Source organism: Pelophylax lessonae, assembly GCF_965119305.1.
Source record: "Pelophylax lessonae genome assembly, chromosome: 13".
In the NCBI taxonomy this organism is placed as follows: Eukaryota; Metazoa; Chordata; class Amphibia; order Anura; family Ranidae; genus Pelophylax; species Pelophylax lessonae.
In genome coordinates, this window is record NC_138780.1 from 46,065,926 (window position 1) to 46,093,121 (window position 27,196).

Below are 27,196 nucleotides of genomic sequence, written 5' to 3' on the forward strand. Positions count from 1 at the left end.
TAAACTGCCTCCCTCTACTTGGTGGCACTTGCCATGCTGGTCCTGGGCATACCAATTAGCAGGGCAGGGTTGAGTGCAGGGGGACAGCCATTACTGGGGGTGTGTGTAAGCAATCGGGCGGCTGCAAAAGGCGTGTTTTGTGTGCACTAAAATTTATTTTTAGTGTATATTTTCATAAAAATTTGTATTTGATAAATGACTGCACAAATATAATTTGACTTAAAACATTCCAATAGCCATCATTTTCTTTTCCATGGTCTCTGCTTTCAGAAAATATATAATGTTTAAGGATTTCAAGTAATTTTCTAGCAAAAAATGCAGATTTTACCGTGTGTTAAAAATGAAAAAAATTGCCCTCAGACAGCAAGATGGTTAATAGTTTTCATTGTTTGTTTCGCCCATGTTGATTCTTCTTGCATTTCTAAAAATTAACACGATTGGATGATTTAAAGTGATTGCAGAGGATCACTTTGTAAAACAACCCATTCAGTTTAAAATAGAAATGAAAGGCAAAACATGATACTATAGATATAAAAAACATCATAAATGCCCTTTTACTATTTTTTCTATAAGTGATAACATTCCCTCTGAACTCGGCTGCATAAGAGCTGGGGGAGGAGAAGCAATTGTACTCTGAGATTCCCAGTGAATGGCTGTGCAGCAGGGGCAGGGGCGGGGGGGCTGTCAGGACAAGTCTGATCATTGGAGAAGAGCAGACTGAGTTCCAAGCATGGCTAGAGAACTGACCACCAAGTTTTAGGGTGACAGTGGATTTATAAGATAGAACACATGTTATATAAAAATGATTTATATCCCTAAAAAAAACAGGCGATGTGATTTGCCAATCACCAAAATTTATTATTTTTGACTCAGGTATTCATTAACTGTGTACAGCAAGTCTGTGTATTACGTTTATCAATGAGTTAAAAAGATATGTATTTGTAGTACATTACCAAAGATCTGTGCTCAGAATATGACACAAAGTTTTGCTTAGACTAAACATGACACTGTTCATTTTTGTTTTAACTAATCATTAAATATTTCCATTATATTCCCAGATATTCAGGAAAAGCACAAACAATATCTTATGAAGAAGACTGAGACTCTAGTGGAGCATAGACCCCCAGGAACTACCCTGGAACCACAAAGATTCCTCATCAATGAGCGTTATGTGAGGCTGATTGTAGTCTCCACAGTTCAGTTCAGGCAACGTCACCAGAATGAGCTAATACAGACTGGGGAAAAACATGAGGAATGCTTGAAGAAAACACAAACTGGACTGGAACACATTTCCCCCAACAGACTGTTCCGAAGGAAACACCAGTCACAACATGTACCACATGCAGTAATGGTGAGCGGAGTGCCAGGAATAGGGAAGACCACACTGATGCAGAAGTTGGTCTATGACTGGGTGACCGGAAAACACTACCAGAAATTTGCCTTTGTCTTCTTCTTCAGATTCCGGGACCTTAATAGACTGGGAGAGGTCAGCTTGGAGGAGATGATTCTTCAACAATATCCACATCTGAAGAGTCAAATTGGAAATATTTTACAAGATCCAGAGAGACTTCTCTTTATATTTGATGGATTAGATGAAAGTATTCACCGAATGGATTTTAGTTCAAGTAGACTCTTTGCTTACAAGGCAAATTGTGGTGAGATTGTGGTCAGTTTGGTGAGGCAGAGTCTTCTTAAGGGTTGCTCTGTACTGATAACCAGCCGCCCAACCAGACTAGCATCAGTTGATACCAGTGTATTCACGAGAATAGCTGATATCATGGGATTTCTCCATGGAGACAGACTGACCTTCTTTAAAAATTTCTTTGGAAATGAGGAATTATCAGGAAAGGCTTTTCATTATGTGCAGGAGAATGACACACTGTACACTTTCTGTTATATCCCATCATACTGCTGGATCATCTGTACAGTGTTATCAATGTGCTTCAGAGCCCAGCCAACAATCACTGATCAGCTGATGACATCATTACCCAAAACAGTGACACAACTCTTTGTGACTTTTGTCTGCAACATTCTGGCCAATCACAGCCAGAATAAAGATGGTGGTCATACTGCCCGGGAACTGCTGACATCTATTGGGTGGATGGCAGAACATGGAGTCATGAATCACATGATTGTATTTGATGAGCGTCATCTGGAGTCATTCAGTGTGAGAAATGATAATCATCTCTTTTCATCTTTCATGATGGAATCTGGTCAGCCCCCTGATGTGGATTACACCTTCTTACATCTCACTCTTCAGGAGTTTTTTGCAGCTTTAGTTAATTTTATTAACTATAATGCTGACAGATTACAGGAAACACTTGGTGATGCTGAATCTTACAAAGATGGCCGTGCTGAAATATTCATCCGTTTCCTCTGCGGTCTCTCAGACTCTTCTACTAGATTCATGTTAAAGTCTCATGTGGGAGAATTGTCTACTCAGGCTGCCAGACATGTCATCACCTGGATCCAGAAGAAAATTCCAGAACAAAGACCTAACAAATTCATAAGAGGCAGCAGAGAGCTTCTTAATGTATTCTACTATCTCTATGAGAGCAGGAATAAAGCTCTGGTGTCACAATATATTGGATCAAGCAAAGTTGACTTTTCTGAGGTCCCCCTCAGCCCTCTGGATTGCTCTGTGCTGTCTTTTATCCTTCAATCCTGCAGAGAGACAGAAGAAGTGAATCTAGAGTCATGTAAAATTCAGAATGAAGGATTGAGGAAATTTATACCGGCTCTACACACTATCAAGAGTTTGAGGTAAAAATAAACTATGAATACCATTTCTTTTTTTTTTTTCATAAATTTTATTTTCCTTTTTGCATACAAAATCCAACAAAAAATATAAAACAACAGTGTTAATGCAGCCAACTACTTGGGGCAAACACTCCAAGGCTTTGCATAAATAGACGAAAAAAAAAAAAAAACAACAAAAAAAGGGGGGGGGGGGGATTCAAGATTCAGCCTGAGCCTATCTAGGTTGCAACCCTTGTGTTGCCAAGAAAATCGGCAATGTCCCTAGAAGAATACCATTCAGTGAATCTAAAAGAGCGTATCATATCTGTCAAGCTCTCCTCTGAAAATGCATATTCCAGAAATTATCTCCATCTGGTAAAAAAATCTCGGGGTAGTACGTGAGTTTGAAAGCATAACGTCAAGTCTTTCCAGTTGGCATAGGGACAGCAAAGATTGTTGAAACTGTGAGAGATTTGGTGGGGTGGGGTGGGGTTAATCCAGTTAGCCATAATCGTTCTGTGTGCTGCCAAGAGGCAGAGGTGAGTCCATTGTGAAGAAAAGGATATGCAGTTAAAAAGGCAGGTAGTAGGAGTCTTAGGTAAACCCATACCCGAAATAAGAAAAATATAACCCAGCACGCTGTCCCAGAAGTTGCTGATATGGGGGCATTCCCAGAGTCGATGTAAAAGTGTAGGCAAGGTGATTTTACATTACGGACATTGCGCTTGGGTGGGATCATCTGGGCAATGTCGAAAAGGATAGTAAGCCCGATGCATTATTCTAAAATGAGTTTCCAGAGATAATAATAGTGTGTATGCTTTTATAGCTCTTAAGAAGCTTTTCCGGTAATGTTTCGTCCCCCAGAATGTGAGACCATTTCTGGAATAATACCTGTTGAATCCTACCTAAAGAATGAGACACTAAATGCTTATATAGAATAGAAATAGAATATTCTTTTTGGTGAAGTACTACGTTGATAAAGGAAGGTTTAAATGGATTTGTTCCATATCTACAGCAAGTCCGCAAAAAGGAAGTCGTTTGTGAATAGAAAAAGTAATGAGAAGAGGGCAGATTAAATTCCTGTCTCAGCACTTGAAAAGATTTAAAATGATTGGTAATATCGTCATAAAGCGAGGAGGCTTTAGTGAAGCCCAAAGATGCCCACTGTCTGAAGGCTGCTTGTGTAGTGGAGGGAATAAACATGGGATTGCCTTGAATAGTAAGGTCACTAGAGATACTGGAGGGCAAGCCCACCATCCTCCACACCTCCCTCCATGCCACCACTGTGTCTCTGATGACAATATTGTTTTTAAGATGGGGTGGTAGCACCCTGACAGAGGAGTGGAGGATGGCTGGCGAGGTATATGGAAATACCAGCGCTTCTTCAAGCTCAAAATTAGAATACCATGATGCTCCTGTGAGCCAATCAAGACCCTGTCTTAATAAGCATGATAAATTATAAAGGCGAATATCAGGGAGAAACGCCCCCCTCCTCAGACCTCGGGAGAGAAAGTTTTCCCAAAGCAATACGAGGTTTTTTTCGAAGCCCATAAAAAATGTTCAATGCTTTATTTACTCTCTGCACATCCGAGTGCTTCAAGAGTAAAAGGAAGTGTCTGTAATGGATATAGAAGATGCGGAAAAGATACCATCTTAAATAAATGACATCTCCCGAAGAGTGAGAGAGGGAGGGTCGCCCAGGTCTGCAACTCTGAGACAATTTTACAGATGAGTGGTGGGAAGTTAAGGGTGTATAAAGATGAGGGGTCCCTTCCTATGCGAATGCCAAGGTACGTTATATATTGCGACGCCATAGCGAATGGGGATAGTCTACGCCAGTGAGCAGACAGTTGGGGATGTAGATCTAATACCTCGCTTTTATCAAAATTTATCCGAAAACCCGAGCAGAGACGGAAGGTCGCAAACATTTGTTTAAGAATTAAGAAATCTTTAAGAGGATTAGACGAAAAGATCAAAATATCGTCCGCAAATAAAGCGGATTTTAAGGTTTGGTTCCCAACAGGAATTCCGCTAATACCCTCTGGAGAATTAAGAAGCCTAGATAAAAGGTTCAAGGGCCAAATTAAAAAGAATAGGGGAAAGAGGGCAGCCTTGGCGTGTCCCTTTCGTTAAGTGGATAGTATCCAGAGTGAAATCTAGCGTAGAGAACTTAGCAGTCGGCGATTTATACATTTGTCAAAGAAACAGGAGAATAGAGCCCGAAAAGCCTAATATTTCCATAACTTTAAAAAGCCAGTTGAAACAAATGTTGTCGAAGGCCTTTTCAGCGTCTATCGTTATAACGGCTGCACCTATTTGAGGATTTCTTCTAGCATGTTCAAGTGCCAGAAGGACCCTGCGGATATTAAGCGTCGCTGAGCGACCAGTGAATATCATTTCTGTTAAATTGGAATTATTAACAACTTCTCCAGATAATTGACTGATTATCGGATTACTTGTTTTCTATATGTGGACTTTATATGTATTTATGTGAACACATTAGAAAAAAGAGTATGAAAAAGACTAAGGGAGTCGCGCTAAAGTGTATTTGAATCAAAATGTGGCAGCTGGACAATGCATAAGAGATAAACAGATAGATAGCATAGATCTGTCAGGATCATGAGGTTAAAGCATGTAAAACTTCACAGATATATCTTAAGTCAAAACAGTGTACAGTCCACTCAAATGGTAGATGATCCAACCAATAATCAAAATAAAGTTCAGTCCAAATGGTTGTGTAATATAGAGCTTTCACCCAGGTGAATAATATGATGACAAACAGCATGTGATCCCATCCACCACACACAGTCTCTTACCAGAGAGAGATGGGATATGCACAGTTAAAGACTACTACAGCCTACTCCCAGCGTGACTGCTCCAGAAGAATTCAACCACAGGTGTAGACCAGCACTGGCTTCCCTCAAAAACTTGATGGTAAATCTCTCACAGAAATGATATGGAGTGGGGAATAATAGACAAGCGGGACAAGCCCATAGTGTGATACCGCCAAATACAGTTTATTTGCAAACAAAGTAAGAATTGCACTCACCCACAAAACAAATGAACAAGCATGTAGTTGCTAAGATGCACCGGAGGCTTCTGGCGATCAATCTCCCTGGATCCACCAAAAAGATGGCCGACCTCGGGCTTCCGGGTGTGACGAGGTGACGCTGGATTAGCTCCTCCCAATGCGTTTCGTCATTACGAAGTTTTATTTTATATTTATTTTATTTTATATTTTACATTAGAAAAGAGCACACAATGATCAGATGAGTAGAGGCAGCAGAATATGACCTATGGGATGTCTGTCAGATAGCAGTGACAGGATTGATCCAATGTCTGTGGGGTCTCGACAAGGAGGTTGAAGCGGGTTCTGCTTTTGCCTGAATGTGCAGCCCATCCCCCCAAAATTCCTTGTACTGGTGGCTAAAAATCTTAATTTTGCTTCAGCAGAAAATATATAATTAAAGCTGAACATAAGCCTTATCTTCAGCCTTGCACAGTTGTACCGGCGTATCTCATGTACCAAAATTGCTGACTCTGATTTTACTGCATACTGTGAGCTTCTCACAATGTGCATTAGAAGTTGCAGCAAGTCAGATAGAGCCCACATCATTTCATGATTGGAAGACATCCAACATCATCTAGTGCTTTCTCCCTTAGCCTAGCTGTCCTTGGCCTGCCTATTTTATTCATTGGATTTCAGGTCTTCCAATCACTGGGGCATAACATAACATGTGGGTGTTACTTAGGGTGGGCTGCACATCATTGTGCTCTGTCTTGGAATGCTCACTCCTCCAGACTTTCATCTGGGCATTCTGATATTTGCATAACTACTCCCTAGAGCCAGCCCAATGCTTGCATCAGAGTTCTGAGACAGGGTGCTGTGATGTTTTCAAGAAGCTGTACAGCACCCTGATGACTCCTCCCACCAGCCACAATCTGCCTGCATTGCATAGAGAAACACAGAAACCTTAGCCTAAAGCATATTGCATAATTCCATACCAGACCCGAAGGGCCTGGTTTGAAACCTGGGGGGATCCCCATGCCTTTTTTTTCCCCATTTTGACGTGGAGTTCCACCTCAAGATTCTCAGAGCACAAGTCGCATCGCAAGTCGGATCATCCTGATCCGACTTGCGATGCGCCTTCCATTCAAATCAATAGGCTCCCATAGGGAACCATTGATTTAGAATGGAGGCAGAAAAAACGCTGTGAAAAGCAACGTGGCCAAACGTGCAATAACTCCAATGGAAAAAGCTACTAAAAGCACGCTTTTGCAGCTGCTTTTTCCTGGCGTTAGAAGTGGCTCTGCAGCTCGTTTTTTCTGATGCCCTGTGTGCATGGGGCCTTCAGGTTACAGAAAATAGGATGTGGCAGGGAGGCAATATAGAAAAAGATGGAGCAATAACCAAAATGACCACAAAATGGCAGTATATTAACCAAATACAGGGGCCAATAAGTCAGCACTGAAAGGCATTTTTTTCTCAAGTGTCCCAATTTGTACCTAGTTGAGCCAGAGGAGTATCCCACTCATTCCCTTCTCCCATCCCCATATAAAATAAACAAAACAAACCAAAGATGCCGGCCTGTTTGGTGACTCAAACCTCACACTTGGGCAATCAGCTTAAATGTGCTGTTGGTGTTATCGGTGACCATGGCAAACACATATCAGGCCCAATGCCTGGAAATATTGCTACATATGCAACAACAATAATTACAATATAAGGGGTCAAGTAGTATAAATTAAAGTTTAAGACACCTCTATTAGCTTGTCGCTTAATGTTGAGCTTCTGGAGCGAGAGGATCTAGAAGAACGTGTTGAGAGAGGCCCGGAGTAAAGGAGAGAAGAGACATGGACGGAGGGCCGGCATGACAGGGGTTAAAGGGGTTTGGGACAAGGAGGAGTTTTTAGCCCAGTACTAAAGTAAATATAAGTGTTGGGACTTTTAATTGGTGTTTTGGCCAGGAAGGGGTGGAGCTACAGGGAGAGGTCAAGCTAGGGGCCTCAGGAAGTCTTCAGTTGGAGGAAAGCTGCATTGGAGAATATTTCCCACCCTCCCTCCCATTTTCTTGTTTTTTCTGACTTTTGGTTTTGTGGTCCGCTGCCCTTGTTTTTGTTTTAACAGAGACTTTCTTCTTTTGGGGTGTTTCTTTGTCATGGCAGCAAGTGGGGTACAAGGTCCTGGTAGGTTAGTATGGTGCAAACTTATACTTGGTAGGGACCCGTCTGAGGTACGGCTCCCAGATGGTGCAAAACGTATACTTGGTAGGGACCCGTCTGAGGTACGGCTCCCTGATGGTGCAAACTTATACTTGGTAGGGACCCGTCTGAGGTACGGCTCCCTGATGGTGCAAACTTATACTTGGTAGGGACCCATCTGAGGTATGGCTCCCAGTAGTTGGTATGTTGGTACCTGCGACTGGTTGTCTCCGAGCCGGTGCTGTGGCGGCTAGAGGCCTAATTAAGTCGGACGCAGGTACCTCCTTCGTTGATGCCTACCGGGACCTTGAGGCTCCAGTAAAAAACTGGGTTTAACGTGTTATTTACCTGTTATGTATACAGTTTGTTAATAAAAGGCTGCTATGGCCATTTAACTCCAACCTGTGGTCATGTGGTTATTTATAATGGAGAAGGAGAGTGATGGTCAGAGCAGAATGGAGACAAATCATCTTTAATCCCCTAGTCATGAGCTTAGTAAATGTGGATTTATGAGATGTGGTCTCCTGCAGTTGAGCAATGCAGAATTCTGCCTTATCCTTAGCATCTTGCCCTAAGATTTCTTTGCAGGCTAAGGTAATCTGTTTTAGTCAGTTCTGCTAAAGAGCCTTCTATATTAGAGTCTGACTTTTAAGAAAGCTGCGTTTTTGTCAGACAGCTGCTGGTAGCGTTTGTACACTGCAGATAGGCAATTTATAGAGTCTCCTAATTCAGCCGTTTGATCATTAAAGTACCGTAATACTGACATGCAGTATATAGTTTTATCCCACTGATCTGACAGATTGCTGGAGAACTCATCTCTGGAGGTTTCATAGTTTTCTCTAAATTTATGTGTTGGTTTTATTGTGTGTGTTTGGGTCGTACACTTTGCTCTGCGATATCTGCAGAATCTGCTCCCTGTACATCTGTGTGGTCAGAGGCATAATGTATCTTTGTAGACTCTGCCATAATTTAGTGCTCCGAGCCTTGTATAGACATTTTTCAAGTTTTGCAAAAAAAGGTTACTGTCTTTTTAGGAAGATGAACAGCCGGTTAGACAGGTGGGATAACCCAGTACAATGCAGAGAAACAGTTTTCAGCATTCACAGGTGAAGTGCATTAAGCTTGTGTGACCATGTCCTTTCACAAGATGGCGGATGGCACTGAGCTTGATTGCAGATTGGGCACACACATATTCACAGCAGGCTGTAGGAATTCTACCATATTTTCACTATTCTCACTCCAACAGTTGTATTAGTGATTGACCTATCCTTTGCTGATACCTCTATGCCTGGCAGATGCCATCACCACAGACTTTATCAGATAGCTGAACTCCCCAAAAATGTTTTCTCATCCACAAAGACAAAAGGATGTGGCAGGTGATGAGTTCAGATTAACATGTGGCCCTGAGACAAGCAGCCATTTTTATGCCATAAAGACAATGTGAGAAGAAAGGGGAATAACATCATAAAATGGGAGGGAACACATAAAAAAGATACTGAGGCCAATAAACAATGGCTTAAGAAAATTAACTATTTCAATTCTTAATTCACAGTAATATGATCATTAACCATGATTATGCATTGAATTATATTTTCATACAACAAGTGTAACAGCACACACTCGATGAGAGTGGGCAATGGTATTTCTACACTTCCATTCAGGAGAGCTACTACAATACTAGTACCTCACCTGGCTGAAACTTCTGTGATGACAGGTAAAGTGTTTGTAAACATTCTGATTTTTTTTAAATAAAAAAAAACAAGAGCAGCCCCAATCCACTTCTTCTGGAGTCCCCCTCCGGCATTCTAGGCCCCTCCTCTTCATCAGGTGCCCCCATGGAAAGCCGCATTCCCTGGGGGCACCCATGGGTGTTCGCTCCTGAGTCCTGCTGCTGCATCCATTGACACAGACAGCGGGACTTGGCCCCACCCCTGGTCCCGTGTCACAGGATTTTTTTTTTAAATTCTTTTTATTTCAATATGTGCATAAAAACGAACATTCCAAACGTCCTTTCAACAAAGGGACAAAACAATATAAAATAAAAAAAATTATACAATATCCAAATAATTATCTGTTTACTTAGTATTCATAATCTCTTTATGCCAAAGTATATCCATTTAGCTTAATTGATCGCCGTTATCCCGGTGTGCCCCAACCCCTTGCTCCATTGCATTCATAGATTTATTTCCTCATCATACTATGTTCATCCCTCTATATCCTCTTAGTTATCTCCTTATATTCAACCATTGGTTAATGAAGATTGACTCCAATTATCCCAAATTTTATTATATTTCGTTGAGGATCCTCTATGCATATACAATACTTTTTCAAATGGTAAAATCTGATTTACCGCTCTTATCCAGTTCTTAACAACAGGGGGCTTCACTTGAATCCACTTAACTGTGATTGTTTTCCTTGCCATAAACAGCGTTTCTCTATGCATTATCTTGTGATATCTAGACCATGTTATTTCATCTAATATACCCAGCAAACAGGTTTCTGGGGTCAAAGGTACAGACATATTCAGGACAGAGGATAATATTTTAATTATTTCCTGCCAGAATCTTGATATCACTGGACAAAACTACATAATATGTATAAAGTCTGCCCGCTTAGCACTGCATCTCAAACATTTAGGAGATGCAATGCTTTGCATTGCATAAAGTCTACTTGGAGAGAGATATGATTGATGTAGCATATATAATTGTATTAACCTATTGTTTGCTGCTGGCGATACATATAAAATGGGATGAACAGGCTTCTTTACAATCTTCATCAGTTAAATTGGGAATTATTTAATGCCATTTTGTTCTTATTGCCAAGGGATTCATTCCTGAATTAACCCTGGTTAAATGTGCATATATTTTAGAGATTAATCCTTTAGGGCCCTGGGACCTAAGGATACCAATAGTGTTGAGCGAACACGGACTGTATTATTCGTGTTCGTACCGAATAATTGGATTTTTGTTACCCGGACACGGACACTTTACTGTATGTTCGGGTAAAAAATCCGTGTTCGGTCGTTTTATTTCCGGGTTTTGCATGTTTTGGCGCTCTTTTCATGGCGGGCTTTCAACAGCCAATCAACAATCGTTTAACTGGTGTGCCTTAAGCTATCCCAGCCATGCCTGCAAATGTATGAGTAGCTGTGATTGGCCGTCTGAAGCATGTGACCAAGTCTTTATAAGTTCGAGGCAGCCGCAGCGGCGTCATTCTGCTGCTTAGCTCAGGGACAGAGCACACATACGTGCTGGCTGCTGATTAGGGAAAGACAGGCAGGGAAAACAAATTGGTGTCCGGATAGAATTTAGGGTCAGGTCGGAGTGTTTAGGCAGGGCGAGTTGTAGGCATTTTAGGGATAGAGTCTGCTGAATTATAGGGTCAGTGTGTTCTACAAACTACAACCGATATTGCTGTGTGGGGTGGGGTCTGCACTTAATCCTGATCTACGATCTCTTCTCAATCCTGTTAGGGAGAGGCTGCTGCTGAATTATAGGGTCAGTGTGTTCTACAAACTACAATCGTTATTGCTGTGTGGGGTGGGGTCTGCACTTAGTCCCGATCTACGATCTCTTCTCAATCCTGTTAGGGAGAGGCTGCTGCTGAATTTTAGAGAAAGTGTGTTCTACAAACTACAATCGATATTGCTGTGTGGTGTGGGATAGGAGATAGGCAGGTGTCAGTGATCCACATCCATTTTTATGTGTGTGGGCTGCAGTGAACACAATCTTTTTGGGGTGCAGTGAACACAATCCTTTTGGGGTGCAGTGAACAAAATCTTTGTGGGGTACAGTGAACACAATCTTTGTGGGGTACAGTGAACACAATCTTTGTGGGGTGCAGTGAAGACAATCCTTTTGGGGTGCAGTGAACACAATCTTTGTGGGGTACAGTGAACAAAATATTTGTGGGGTACAGTGAACACAATCTTTGTGGGGTACAGTGAACACAATCTTTGTGGGGTGCAGTGAACAAAATCTTTGGGGGGTACAGTGAACACAATCTTTGGGGGGTACAGTGAAGACAATCTTTGTGGGGTGCAGTGAAGACAATCCTTTTGGGGTGCAGTGAACACAATCTTTGTGGGGTGCAGTGAACAAAATCTTTGTGGGGTACAGTGAACACAATCTTTGTGGGGTACAGTGAACACAATCTTTGTGGGGTACAGTGAACACAATCTTTGTGGGTTGCAGTAAACAAAATCTTTGGGGGGTACAGTGAACACAATCTTTGTGGGGTACAGTGAACACAATCTTTGTGGGATGCAGTGAAGACAATCCTTTTGGGGTGCAGTGAAGACAATCTTTGTGGGGTACAGTGAACACAATCTTTGTGGGGTGCAGTGAACAAAATCTTTGTGGGGTACAGTGAACAAAATCTTTGTGGGGTACAGTGAACACAATCTTTGTGGGGTGCTGTGAAGACAATCCTTTTGGGGTGCAGTGAACACAATCTTTGTGGGGTACAGTGAACACAATCTTTGTGGGGTGCAGTGAAGACAATCTTTGTGGGGTGCAGTGAAGACAATCCTTTTGGGGTGCAGTGAAGACAATCCTTTTGGGGTGCAGTGAACACAATCTTTGTGGGGTACAGTGAACAAAATATTTGTGGGGTACAGTGAACACAATCTTTGTGGGGTACAGTGAACACAATCTTTGTGGGGTGCAGTGAAGACAATCCTTTTGGGGTGCAGTGAACACAATCTTTGTGGGGTGCAGTGAACAAAATCTTTGTGGGGTACAGTGAACACAATCTTTGAGGGGTACAGTGAACACAATCTTTGTGGGTTGCAGTGAACAAAATCTTTGGGGGGTACAGTGAACACAATCTTTGTGGGGTGCAGTGAACACAATCTTTGTGGGGTGCAGTGAAGACAATCCTTTTGGGGTGCAGTGAACACAATCTTTGTGGGGTACAGTGAACACAATCTTTGTGGGGTGCAGTGAACAAAATCTTTGGGGGGTACAGTGAACACAATCTTTGTGGATTACAGTGAACAAAATCTTTGGGGGGTACAGTGAACACAATCTTTGTGGGGTGCAGTGAACACAATCTTTGTGGGGTGCAGTGAAGACAATCCTTTTGGGGTGCAGTGAACACAATCTTTGTGGGGTGCAGTGAACACAATCTTTGTGGGGTGCAGTGAACAAAATCTTTGGGGGGTACAGTGAACACAATCTTTGTGGATTACAGTGAACACAATCTTTGTGGGGTGCAGTGAAGACAATCCTTTTGGGGTGCAGTGAACACAATCTTTGTGGGGTACAGTGAACACAATCTTTGTGGGGTACAGTGAACACAATCTTTGTGGGGTGCAGTGAACAAAATCTTTGGGGGGTACAGCGAACACAATCTTTGGGGGGTACAGTGAACACAATCTTTGTGGGGTGCAGTGAACACAATCCTTTTGGGGTGCAGTGAACACAATCTTTGTGGGGTGCAGTGAAGACAATCCTTGTGGGGTGCAGTGAAGACAATCCTTGTGGGGTGCAGTGAACAAAATCTTTGGGGGGTACAGTGAACACAATCTTTGTGGGGTACAGTGAACACAATCTTTGTGGGGTGCAGTGAAGACAATCCTTTTGGGGTGCAGTGAACACAATCTTTGTGGGGTACAGTGAAGACAATCCTTTTGGGGTGCAGTGAACACAATCTTTGTGGGGTACAGTGAACACAATCTCATACTTCTGAAGATTTGAGGGTGCTGCCTGTTTCATCCTCCTCCTCCTCCTCATCCATCCTTTTAGGGGTACAAACAATAGTAATTGGGGCCTAGTGTGCTTCTGTACGTGTGAAAAACATACACTTTTTTTTTTATCATATTTCCTATTCTGCTATTCAATAAAAACCTTTGGGGATCAATTAAATTGCGGGATAGTCTGTGTCGGTACGTGTGAGATCCACCTTTCCAAGTTTTTGGGGTTCATCTCATACTTCTGAAGCTTTGAGGGTGTTGCCTGTTCCATACTCCTCCTCCTCATCCATCCTTTTAGGTGTACAAACAATAGTAATTGGGGCCTAGTGTGCTTCTGTACGTGTGAGATACATACACTTTTTTTGATCATATTTCCTATTCCGCTATTCAATAAAAACCTTTGGGGATCAATTAAATTGCGGAATAGTCTGTGTCGGTACGTGTGAGATCCACCTTTCCAAGTTTTTGGGGTTCATCTCATACTTCTGAAGCTTTGAGGGTGCTGCCTGTTCCATACTCCTCCTCCTCCTCATCCATCCTTTTAGGTGTACAAACAATAGTAATTGGGGCCTAGTGTGCTTCTGTACGTGTGAGATACATACACTTTTTTTGATCATATTTCCTATTCCGCTATTCAATAAAAACCTTTGGGGATCTATTAAATTGCGGGATAGTCTGTGTCGGTACGTGTGAGATCCACCTTTCCAAGTTTTTGGGGTTCATCTGTGACGTGCCCACAAGGTGGAACTCCACCTTGCACATGCTGCAAAGACTGTGCGAGCAGCAGCAGGCCATAGTGGAGTTTCAGCTGCAGCACGCACGCGTGAGTCGCTCTGCGGAACAGCACCACTTCACCACCAATAACTGGGCCTCCATGCGAGACCTGTGTGCCTTGTTGCGCTGTTTTGAGTACTCCACCAACATGGCCAGTGGCAATGACGCCGTTCTCAGCTTAACTATCCCACTTCTATGCCTCCTTGAAAAAACAATTCGGGCGATGATGGAAGATGATGTGGCACAGGATGAGGAGGAGGAGAAGGATGAAGAGGTAACATTTCAAAGGCTTTCAGGGCAGTCATTCGCAAGGGGCTCCGAGGGTGGGTTCCTGCACACACAAATGCCAGGGACACAATTGTCCAGCAGGGGCACAGTTCTGGAGGATGAGGAGGAGGAGGAGCTGGAGGAGGAGCTGGAGGAGGAGATGGAACCATGTTCACAGCAGGGTGGCACCCAGGCCAGCTCATGGCCATCACTGGTGCGTGGCTGGGGGGATACAGAGGACACGGACGATACACCTCCCACAGAGGACAGCCTTTCGTCGCCTCTGGGCAGCCTGGCACACATGAGCGATTACATGCTGCAGTGTCTCCACAACGACCGCCGAGTTGCCCACATTCTAACTTGTGCTGATTACTGGGTGGCCACGCTGCTGGATCCCCGTTACAAGGACAACGTACCGTCCTTAATTCACTCACTGGAGCGCGATCACAAGCGAGTACAAGCGCACGCTGGTAGATGCGATGCTGCTGGCATTCCCATCTGACAGCGGGGCCACAGTGGAAGCACAAGGCAGAGGAGGAGGAGGAGGAGGAGGTCGCCAACGCAACCAGGGCACCGCCAGCACCTCAGAAGGCAGGGTTAGCATGGCCGAAATGTGGAAAAGCTTTGTCAGCACGCCACAACAAACAGCAGCACCAGCAGCTCAGATGGAATGTCTTAGCAGGAGGCAGCATTTTACCAACATGGTGGAGCAGTATGTGTGCACACGCCTACATGTAGTGAATGACGGGTCTGCCCCCTTCAACTTCTGGGTCTCCAAATTGGGCACATGGCCTGAGCTTGCCCTTTACGCCTTGGAGGTGCTGGCATGCCCTGCAGCCAGTGTATTATCTGAACGGGTATTTAGCACGGCTGGGGGCGTTATAACAGACAAGCGCAGCCGCCTGTCCAGAGACAATGTGGACAAGCTCACATTCATTAAAATGAACCAGGCATGGATCCCACGGGACTTTTCCGTACCTTGTGCAGAATAGCAATGGATACCGACCTTACCCACCCATTGTTCCATTTTTGCTCTTTCTCACTCTTTTGGGGTGTACCCTCATTTAAAATTTGTGAAAAGAAGCAGTGTTGGCTACCTCGTCCTCCTCCTCAGGGCCAGATTAACGTAGGGGCTATTGGAGCTGCAGCTCCAGGCCCCTACCTTTTATATAGGCCCCGAGTTGGCCATATTCACTGTGACCGCTCTTCTGTCACTTGTAAACACAGAAGTCTGGCTTCTATGCTCGCTTCCCCAGGCAGCACCCTCAGAACCTCCCCACACAGCGCGAAGGCCTGACAAGGAGGGACAGTTGCCGATGCATGGATGTGTTTATGGGCTTCAGAGACAGCATCCCATGTTGAATTAGGCATGCATGGCTGCACCCTTCCTCCTCTGGGTGCATGCCAAGGCACGGCCCTTAAGGCCCTTCAAAATCCTCAGCACCAAGACCATGATGCTCTTAATCCGGCCCTGGTCCTCCTCCACCGCCGCTTCCACCTACACCGCCCATAGGTGTGCGCAGCCTATTGCATTAGGGTGTGCACCCCAAAGTTGAAATACACATGCATGTGTTTGCCTACATGTACATGGCCCCGATACATTACTCTCCCTGCTGGCAAAGAGAAATAGAGCAGAGCAGGTCCGAGGGAGATCTTTCCCATCTCCTCACTGGCAAACAGAGTGATAATGCTATGTGCGCTAGGTGATTAGGGTGTGCCCAGGTACACCCGGCACACCCTGTGCGCACGCCTATGACACCGCCACATCCACCACCACCTCAACCTCCCTCCTACTCCATATGGGCCTCGTCCTTCAGAGATGAAGAACATTGTTTTATTTTTCTGTTTTTTTTTTTGTTGTTTTAAGTTATTTCCCTATCCACATTTGTTTGCAGAGCACTTGCCATGCTCTTAACTACGTTTTGCTGCCATTTGCAGCACTCTAGCCCTTTCCATTGGTGTTTTAGAGCCATTTTAGTGCCTTAAAGTTCGGGTCCCCATTGACTTCAATGGGGTTCGGTGTCCGGGAAAAGTTCGGTAAAAGTCCGGGACACGGACCCGGACTTTTTTTTAAAGTTTGGCCGAACCCGTCGAACACGGACATCTAGGTGTCCGCTCAACCCTAGATACCAATCATTGGATATCTAGAGATCCCAGGTCCCAAAACTCCAAATTGCGATTGTAACGCATGTCGCAACTGTAGGTATCTATATAATGAGGTATGTGGTATAGCATATTTCATTTGTATATCTGAAAAAGAGTATATATGTGTTATGTCATATACTGTACGTCTGCAAGGACTGATATCTAGGGTTGAGCGAACACGGACTGTATTATTCGTGTTCGTACCGAATAATTGGATTTTTGTTACCCGAACACGGACCCGAAAACTTTACTGTATATTCGGGTAAAAATCCGTGTTCGGTCGTTTTATTTCCGGTTTTTGCATGCATTGGCACGCTTTTCATGGCGGGCTTTCAACAGCCAATCAACAAGCGTTTAACTGGTGTGCCTAAGCCATCCCAGCCATGCCTACAAATGTATTAGTAGCTGTGATTGGCCGTCTTAAGCATGTGACCAAGTCTTTATAAGTTCGAGGCAGCGCCGCTGCGGCGTCATTCTGCTGTTTAGTTCAGGAACAGAGCATACATCAACGTGCTGGCTGCTGATTAGGGACAGACAGGAAAAAAAAAAACATTTGTGTCCGGATAGAATTGAGGGACAGGTCGGAGTGTGTTAGGCAGGTCGAGTTGTAGGCATTTTAGGGTGAGGCTGCTGCTGATTTTTAGGGTCAGTGTGTGTCCAGATAGAATTAAGAGACAGGTCGGAGTGTTAGGCAGGGTGAGTTGTAGGCATTTTAGGGCGAGGCTGCTGCTGATTTTTAGGGTCAGTGTGTTCTACAAACTACAATCGATATTGCTGTGTGGGGTGGGGTTTGCAGTCACCCGATCTACGATCATCATCTTATCAATCCTTTTAGGGAGAGAGTCTGCTGATTTTTAGGGTCAGTGTGTTCTACAAACTACAATCAATATTGCTGTGTGGGGTGGGATAGGAGATAGGCAGGTGTCAGTGGTCCACATCCATTTTGCTGTGTGTGGGCTGCTGTGAACACAATCTTTTTGGGGTGCAGTGAACACAATCTTTTTTGCCCACTGAGGAGGAGGGAGAAAAGTATTTTTCTATCAGTCACTGTGTGCAGCATTTTTCCTTCAGCTGTGCTGTGCTGACTGATCATACACTGCTGTGTTCAGTTCACATGTGCAATTATTGAGTGGTTTCCAAAATCATACACTTTTTTTCTATTCCACTATTCAATATACAGCCTTGGGTTAAAAAAAATTAAATTGTGGCCTGCAGCAGAGCTGAATGATGTTTGGGGTTTTTGGGGTTCATCTCATACTTCTGAAGATTTGAGGGTGCTGCCTGTTCCATACTCCTTCTACTCCTCATCTAGCCTTTTAGGGGTACAAACAACAATAATTGGGGCCTAGTGTGCTTCTGTACGTGTGAGATACATACACTTTTTTTGATCATATTTTCTATTCCGCTATTCAATAAAAACCTTTGGGGATCAGTTAAATTGCGGGATAGTCTGTGTTGGTACGTGTGAGATCCACCTTTCCAAGTTTTTGGGGTTCATCTCATACTTCTGAAGATTTGAGGGTGCTGCCTGTTCCATACTCCTCCTACTCCTCATCCAGCCTTTTAGGGGTACAAACAACAATAATTGGGGCCTAGTGTGGTTTTGTACGTGTGAGATACATACACTTTTTTTGATCATATTTTCTATTCCGCTATTTAATAAAAACCTTTGGGGATCAATTAAATTGTGGGATAGTCTGTGTTGGTACGTGTGAGATCCACCTTTCCAAGTTTTTGGGGTTTATCTCATACTTCTGAAGATTTGAGGGTGCTGCCTGTTCCAAACTCCTCCTACTCCTCATCCTGCCTTTAGGGGTACAAACACTAGTAATTGGGGCCTAGTGTGCTTCTGTACGTGTGAGATACATACACTTTTTTGATCATATTTCCTATTCCGCTATTTAATAAAAACCTTTGGGGATCAATTAAATTGCGGGATAGTCTGTGTTGGTACGTGTGAGATACACCTTTCCAAGTTTTTGGGGTTCATCTCATACTTCTGAAGATTTGAGGGTGCTGCCTGTTCCATACTCCTTCTACTCCTCATCTAGCCTTTTAGGGGTACAAACAATAGTAATTGGGGCCTAGTGTGGTTTTGTACGTGTGAGATACATACACTTTTTTTGATCATATTTTCTATTCCGCTATTTAATCAAAACCTTTGGGTATAAACAATTAAATTGCGGGATAGTCTGTGTCGGTACGTGTGAGATACACCTTTCCAATTTTTGGGGCGCATCTCATACTGCTGAGGATTTGAGGGTGCTTCAGTCTGCCTCCTGCCTGTTCTGAACTCCTCCTACTCCTCATCCTGCCTTTAGGGTACAAAAAATTGTAATCGGGGCCTAGATTGTGTTTGTACGTGTGAGATACACCGTTTTGTAAAATTTGTCCTATTCCGCTATTCAATATACACCCTGTTTGAGTGTAAAAAATTAAATTGCGGGATAGTCTGTATCGGTACATGTGAGATAAACCTTTTTAAATTTGTTTGGCGTATCTCCTTCTACCGCCGAGGATTGCAGGGCGCTTCAGTTTGCCTCCTGTTCCCAACTCCTCCTACTCCTCTTACTCATCCTCCCTTTAGGGTACAAAAAATTTTAATCGGGGCCTAGTCTGTGTTTGTACGTGTGAGATACACCATTTTTTAATCCTTTTTTCCTATTCCGCTATTCAATATACACCCTTTTGGGGTAAAAAACATTAAATTGCGGCATAGTTTGCATATTTGACTGTCAGATACACCCGTGCGATACTGTTGTTGTTTTGTTCCGCTATTCAATAAACACCTTTCTAGGGCAAGATCATAAATTACAGAAATATGAGGAGACCGTCAAATAGGGGCCGTGGCCTGGGTCGTGGTGCTGCTGGTAGAGCTCCTGTTGCAAGGAGAGGACGTGGTCGATCTGTGGCAGCTACACGCACAAGTGAAACACCTTCCTCAAGTGTGAGTAGGCGACAGAACCTGCAGCAGTATTTGGTAGGGCATAATGTGCCTCTAGACGTGATGAGGCCTGAAGAAGTACAGGCGATAGTAGATTGGGTTGCTGACAGTGCCTCCAGTTCCTTCACATTGTCTCCCACCCAGTCTACTGCAGAAAGGTCAGTGTTGGCACCTGCAGCCAATGTCCAACCGTCTTTCACCTCATTCCCTTGCAAATCAGGCAAGCAGTCTGAGCCCCAAGCCATACAGTAGTCTCTTCTTCTTTTTGAGGACTCTGTTAGCAGGGTTTCCCAGGGCCATCCACCTAGCCCTGCCCCAGAAGTGGAAGAGATTGAGTGCAGCGATGCCCAACCACTTATTTCTCAAGATGAGTACATGCAAGGACCATCGCAGCACGTCTCTGATGATGACGAAACGCAGGTGCCAACTGCTGCGGCGTTCAGAATTGTGGAGACTGACAAGGAGGGCAGGGGTGAAGACTGGGTGGAAGATGATGTGGAGGACGATGAGGTCCTCGACCACACATGGAATGAACGTCATGCAGGTGACCTGAGTAGTTTGGAGGAAGAGGCGGTGGTCACACAGAGCCACCAGCACAGCAGAAGAGGGAGCAGGGTGCAGAAGCGGAGCGGCCGTGCCCTAGACACTACGCCCGCTACTGCCCAACGCAGCAAGGGAACGAGCGCACCAAAGTCAGCTCAAAGGAGTTCTCTAGCGTGGAAGTTCTTTAGAAAATGTGCTGATGACAGGACACGAGTGGTTTGCACCCTGTGCAATCAGAGCCTGAAGCGAGGCATAAACCTTCTCAACCTGAGCACAACCTGCATGATCAGGCATCTAAGTGCAAAGCACGAGCTGCAGTGGAGCAGACACCTTCAAAACCAAGAAACGTCTCTGGCTCATCCTGCTTCCTCTTCTGCTGCAGTCTCGGCCGCTCCAGCCACATCTGTAGTGATACCGGCACCTGCCACCCCGCAAACAGAGGATCTGTCAGCAACACCACCACCTGGGTCACCAACCATCTCCACAATGTCCCGTGGAAGCGTTCAGCTTTCCATCTCCCAAACACTTGAGAGGAAGAGGAAGTACCTCCCTACCCACCCGCGATCCCTGGCCCTGAATGCCAGCATTTAAAAATTCTTGGCCTTTGAAATGCTGTCATTCCGTCTGGTGGAGACGCACAGTTTTAAAAACCTTATGTCGGTGGCTGTCCCACAGTACGTCGTGCCCAGCCGCCACTACTTTTCCAGGCAAGCCATCCCTTCCCTGCACAACCAAGTGGGGGAAAAATCAGGTGTGCACTGCGCAACGCCATCTGTGGCAAGGTCCACCTAACTACCGATACGTGGACCAGTAAGCACGGTCAGGGGCGTTATATCTCCCTAACGGCACACTGGGTAAATGCAGTGGCGGATGGGCCTGAGGCGGATAGCAATTTGGCGCATGTCCTTCCACCACCGAGGATTGCAGGGCGCTTCAGTTTGCCTCCTGTTCCTAACTCCTCCTACTCCGCTTCCTCATCCTCTACCGCCTCCTCATCCGGACAGCCTAACACCTTCACCACCAACTTCAGCACGGCCAGGGGTAAACGACAGCAGGCAGTTTTAAAACTTGCCTGTTTGGGGGAAAAAACCACACACCGCGCAGGAGTTGTGGAGGAGCATGGAACAGCAGACAAATGAGTGGTTGCTGCCAGCGAGCCTCAAGCCCGGCCTGGTGGTGTGCGATAACGGGCGAAATCTCATAGCATCTCTGGGCCTAGCCGGTTTGACGCACATCCCTTGCCTGGCGCATGTGCTGAATTTGGTGGTGCAGAGGTTCCTTAAAAACTACCCCAATATGTCAGAGCTGCTGCAGAAAGTGCGGGCCGTCTGTGCGCACTTTCGGCGTTCCCACCTGCTGCTGCTCGCCTGTCAGCGCTGCAGTGTAACTTCGGCCTTCCCGCTCACCGCCTCAAGAACTCCACCTTGCACATGCTGCAAAGACTGTGCGAGCAGCAGCAGGCCATAGTGGGGTGTCAGCTACAGCACGCATGCGTGAGTCGCTCTGTGGAACAGCACCACTTCACCACCAATAACTGGGCCTCCATGTGAGACCTGTTCCTTGTTGCGCTGTTTTGGGTACTCCACCAACATGGCCAGTGCCGATGACGCCGTTGTCAGCTTAACTATCCCACTTCTATGCCTCCTTCAAAAAACAATTCGGGCGATGAGGAGGAGGAGGAGGATGAAGAGGTAACATTTCCAAGGCTTTCAGGGCAGTCATTCGCAAGGGGCTCCGAGGGTGGGTTCCTGCACACACAAACGCCAGGGACACAATTGTCCAGCAGGGGCACAGTTCTGGAGGATGAGGAGGATGAGGAGGAGACAGAGGAGGAGATGGAACCATGTTCACAGCAGGGTGGCACCCAGGCCAGCTCATGGCCATCACTGGTGCATGGCTGGGGGGATACAGAGGACACGGACGATACACCTCCCACAGAGGACTGCCTTTCATTGCCTCTAGGCAGCCTGGCACACATGTGCGATTACATGCTGCAGTGTCTCCACAACGTCCGCCGAGTTGCCCACATTCTAACTTGTGCTGATTACTGGGTGGCCACGCTGCTGGATCCCCGTTACAAGGACAACGTACCGTCCTTAATTCACTCACTGGAGCGCGATCGCAAGATGCGCGAGTACAAGCGCACGCTGGTAGACGCGATGCTGCTGGCATTCCCACCTGACAGCGGGGCCACAGTGGAAGCACAAGGCAGAGGAGGAGGAGGAGGAAGAGGTCGCCAATGCAACCAGGGCACCGCCAGCACCTCAGAAGGCAGGGTTAGCATGGCCGACATGTGGAAAAGCTTTGTCAGCACGCCACAACAAACAGCAGCACCAGCAGCTCATATGGAACGTCTTAGCAGGAGGCAGCATTTCACGAACATGGTGGAGTAGTATGTGTGCACACGCCTAGACGTACTGAATGAGGGGTCTGCCCCCTTCAACTTCTGGGTCTCCAAGTTGGGCACATGGCCTGAGCTTGCCCTTTACGCCTTGGAGGTGCTGGCGTGCCCTGCAGCCAGTGTATTATCTGAACGGGTATTTAGCACGGCTGGGGGCGTTATCACAGACAAGCGCAGCCGCCTGTCCAGAGACAATGTGGACAAGCTCACGTTCATTAAAATGAACCAGGCATGGATCCCACAGGACTTTTCCGTACCTTGTGCAGAATAGCGATGGATACCGACCTTACCCAGCCATTGTTCCATTTTTGCTCTTTCTCACTCTTTTGGGGTGTACCCTCATTTAAAATTTGTGAAAAGAAGCAGTGTTGGCTACCTCGTCCTCCTCCTCCACCGCCGCTTCCACCTACACCGCCCATAGGTGTGCGCAGCCTATTGCATTAGGGTGTGCACCCCAAAGTTGAAATACACATGCATGTGTTTGCCTACATGTACATGGCCCCGATACATTACTCTCCCTGCTGGCAAAGAGAAATAGCAGAGCAGGTCCGAGGGAGATCTTTCCCATCTCCTCACTGGCAAACAGAGCGATAATGCTATGTGCCCTAGGTGATTAGGGTGTGCCCAGGCACATCCGGCACACCCTGTGCGCACGCCTATGAGACCGCCACATCCACCACCACCTCATCCTCCCTCCTACTCCTTATGGGCCTCGTCCTTCAGAGATGAAGAACATTGTTTTATTCTTCTGTTTTTTTTTTGTTTTAAGTTATTTCCCTATCCACATTTGTTTGCAGAGCACTTGCCATGCTCTTAACAACGTTTTGCTGCCATTTGCAGCACTCTAGCCCTTTCCATTGGTGTTTTAGAGCCATTTTAGTGCCTGAAAGTTCGGGTCCCCATTGACTTCAATGGGGTTCGGTGTCCGGGAAAAGTTCGGCAAAAGACCGGGACACGGACCCGGACTTTTTTTTAAAGTTCGGCCGAACCCGCACATCCAGGTGTCCGCTCAACTCTACTTATATCCCCTTTTGTTCCCAGAACTGATACTCTACCAATTGTTTTAGTTGATTAAACATTGGGTTTCGCCATAGTGGGAGATCCATGTTTATTTGTGTTTTTCCCTCTCTCCATATTGTACGAGCTAATGTTAACATTGGTATTTGCTTATATTTTAATTTATTCAAAGGTGCTTCTAGGACTATAAGTAAATTATCGATTTGTAAAACATGAGCCAGGTGTGATTCTACCATCTGTAGTGTTACTGGTACTATCCATCCTGTGAGATGTTTAAGTTGTCCAGTGAGATAGTATCTGTATATATTAGGAAGTGCCATACCTGCTTCTGTTTTAGCTCTCTGAAGTGTGGTTAACTTTATTCTATTTCTACCCTTTCCCCAAATAAATGTGGTAAATAGGGCATCTATTTTTTTAAAAATAGTTTTAGGGACTATAACCGACATATGTGAAAAAATGTATAAACATTTCGGTAATAGGACCATCTTGATTAAATTTATTCTCCCTGCAACTGAAAGTGGTCATCTAGCCCAAGTAGCTAATTTAGTTTTAATTGTTGTCATGAGTGGATTAAGGTTAGCCTGTAAAGCTGTATGTGGTAATCTTGTAATATTTATTCCCAGGTATTTGAAAGAGGACACTACCTTTAATAAACTTGAATCCTTGCTTAGTGTGAGTAGTTGTGGTTGCAATGGCATAAGGGAGGATTTTTGCCAATTAATTTTAAGGCCTGAATAAGAACCAAATAGTTCTATTATATGCATAGCTGCTTCCAATGATCCATGTGCATCATTTAAATATAAAACAAGATCATCAGCATATAATCCCACTATATCTATCCTTTCTGCCAATGTAATGCCCCGTACAGAAGGGGTTTGCCGAAGTCGAAGTGCAAAGATTCAATAGCTACAAGAAATAAGAGTGGTGATAGAGGGCATCCCTGCCGGGTGCCTCTATATAATTGTTTGGCTTTGGTTAAAAAGCCATTTACCAACAGCTGAGAAGTTGGATTTAGATACATTATTTCCACCCAAGTACAGAATTTCTCCCAAAATCCAAATGCCCTAAGCACTGCCTGCAAAAAGGGCCATTCAATAGAATCAAAAGCCTTTGCTGTATCAAGAGAGGCCAAGACACTTGAGTCTGGTAGTTGATCTCTAAGCTGAGCTAAGTTGTGTTCTTCAAAGATTTATAGATTTGGATTTTCCTGGCATAAATCCAGTTTGATCTGGATGTATAATATTAAGTATTACATTGTTTAATCTATGGGCCAAAATTTTTGCAAGAATTTTGTAGTCTGTATTTAATAATGATATGGGTCAGTATGAAGCACAGTCTGTTAAATTTTTATCTGGTTTTGGAATTAGTACTACTGTAGCTAAATACATGGTTTCAGGAAGCCTGAAAGCTGCATCAAATAGTTGAACTAGCACTGGGGCAAGAATATCCACGTATTTACTATATACTTCTAACGGAAGTCCGTCTGGTCCTGAAGCCTTTCCTATTGCTAGACTTGTTATTGCTCGTCTTACTTCTTCCTCGCTTGGATTTTCCTCTAATGATTTAACCTGCTCTGTCGTTAAGACTAGAAAGTGTATTTCACTCAGATAAGTTGAAATTTCATCTGCATTATACGCAAGAGAGGTGGCATACATATCAGTATAAAACGAGTGAAATCATGACATAATACCAGCCACATCCCTTGCGCATTCCCCGTCAGGGCACTGTATATTAGTTATAACTAAACTTGTACTTTGTTGCTTAGCCATATGTGCTAAAAGACGACTTGAAGTATTCCCTTGTTCAAAGTACTGTACTTCTGTTGATATTCAAATTGTTTATATTTAGCTATTGCTGCTATATGTGTAGTATATTTTCTTACTGTCATTTCCCATTTTTCCCTATTTATTTCAGTTGGGGTTTTCAAAAACGCAGCTTCTGTATCTCTACATTGCTCTTCTAGATCTTCCGTTTCCTGCCTGGTGGCTCTTTTAATATATGATATGGTTGATCTAAGTGCCCCCCGTAGATATGCTTTCAAGGTATCCCAAAAGATCAAATCTCTTTGGGATCTATGTGTTTCTAAAAATATCTGCAATTGTTCAGGTATACGATCGTGCGTTCCAATCTGTGATAACCAATATGGCTGAAATTTCCAGTTTTGCTTCATTCCCTCAATTACTATTGCTATATTTACCAGGAGTGGTGAGTGATCAGACACTCCTCTAATCAAATATTCAACATAGACAACCCTAGAAATAATTTTATCATTTCCCAGCGCCAGATCTATTCTTGACAGACATCCTCTTCCTGGGATGGCCCAGGAATAAGCCCTGGTCTGGGGATTAAGCATTCTCCACAAATCTCTCCATCCAAATTCCTCCCCTAACTCACGAAACATAAGTGGTTTTCGAGTTCTTTTTAAGGGGGGGTCCATGCCTGTCCACCAGCGGGTCCCACAGAAGATTAAAGTCTCCCAGGCATAGCACTAATACCTCTGGGTATAAACTTGCAAATAGCATAGCTTCTTCAATTACACTTAATGTAGCAGGTGGTGGATTACATATACCTAAAATAACAAATGGTATATCATACACTTGAGCTCGTACAAATACATATTGCCCTTCAGGGTCTACCTTTTTTTGAAAGCACTTCCATGGTACCGACCTATGGACAAGCAATGAAACCCCCCTTGCATATGTTGAATAGCTCGAGTGTATTGACCATTGGATCCAGGGTTTACACAATTGGTTTGTTGTATCTGGGATCATATGTGTCTCTTGCAGGCATATAATTTGTGCTTTAGTTTGTAATATATTTTTAATTACCTGGGATCTCTTCTGGGGGGTCCCTAGACCCCTAACATTCCATGATAGGAACCCACATTTTGTAGTCATCTTAGAGGTTTTTTTTCTATATATAACTGTAGGTTCACTTCCCAAAAGGTATCCCATATATCTAACCGTCTATGACATTTATCATGATAATACCCCATAGCAATGTACTCCTTATATTTTATACCAATATAATTATTGAGGTCAGTTGGGCACACCAGGACACAGCGATCTTCAAAAGTAACAAGAAAAAATATGAAAAAGAAAAAAAGAGAAAAAGAAAAAAAAAATCACAAACAAAATTACAAAAAAAAAAAAATTTTTTTTTTTTAAAAAGAAAAATCATCATGCACATATAGCAAAATTTTGACCAATAGGTCTTACTCAAAAAAAAAAAAAAACAATGGGACATTGCCCGAGCATACAAACATTTGCATGCAAGGACAATATAGCTGCGGCCTCCACTCAAGCTCCCACCTTACTCTCAGAAAAATTTCATGTTTTCCTCTAAAAAATAAAAAAGGAATTTTGCTAAGCCATCAAAAAAAATGGCTCAAAGAATTACCAGTGGTGGGAGGAGGGAGGGAGGGGAAGAGGAACCCCGAAAAAAAAAAAAAAAAACACACACAAAAAAA

At 44.2% G+C, this 27,196-nt stretch overlaps 2 protein-coding genes across 2 annotated transcripts in view; both read left to right on the top strand.

Moving 5' to 3' along the window:
* The window catches only part of LOC309569713 (NACHT, LRR and PYD domains-containing protein 3-like), a gene marked incomplete at its 3' end in the record, with an annotated part of 81,353 nt that extends 78,586 nt beyond the window's left edge, over nt 1-2,767 (top strand). Inside the window, exon 5 of the mRNA XM_082275675.1 lies at nt 1,059-2,767. Coding sequence (XP_082131801.1) covers nt 1,059-2,767 — 1,709 coding nt within the window. The remainder of the gene's footprint in view (nt 1-1,058) is intronic.
* The window catches only part of LOC309569711 (NACHT, LRR and PYD domains-containing protein 12-like), a 1,096,074-nt gene that overhangs the window by 297,779 nt on the left and 771,099 nt on the right, over nt 1-27,196 (top strand). The window lies entirely within an intron of this gene.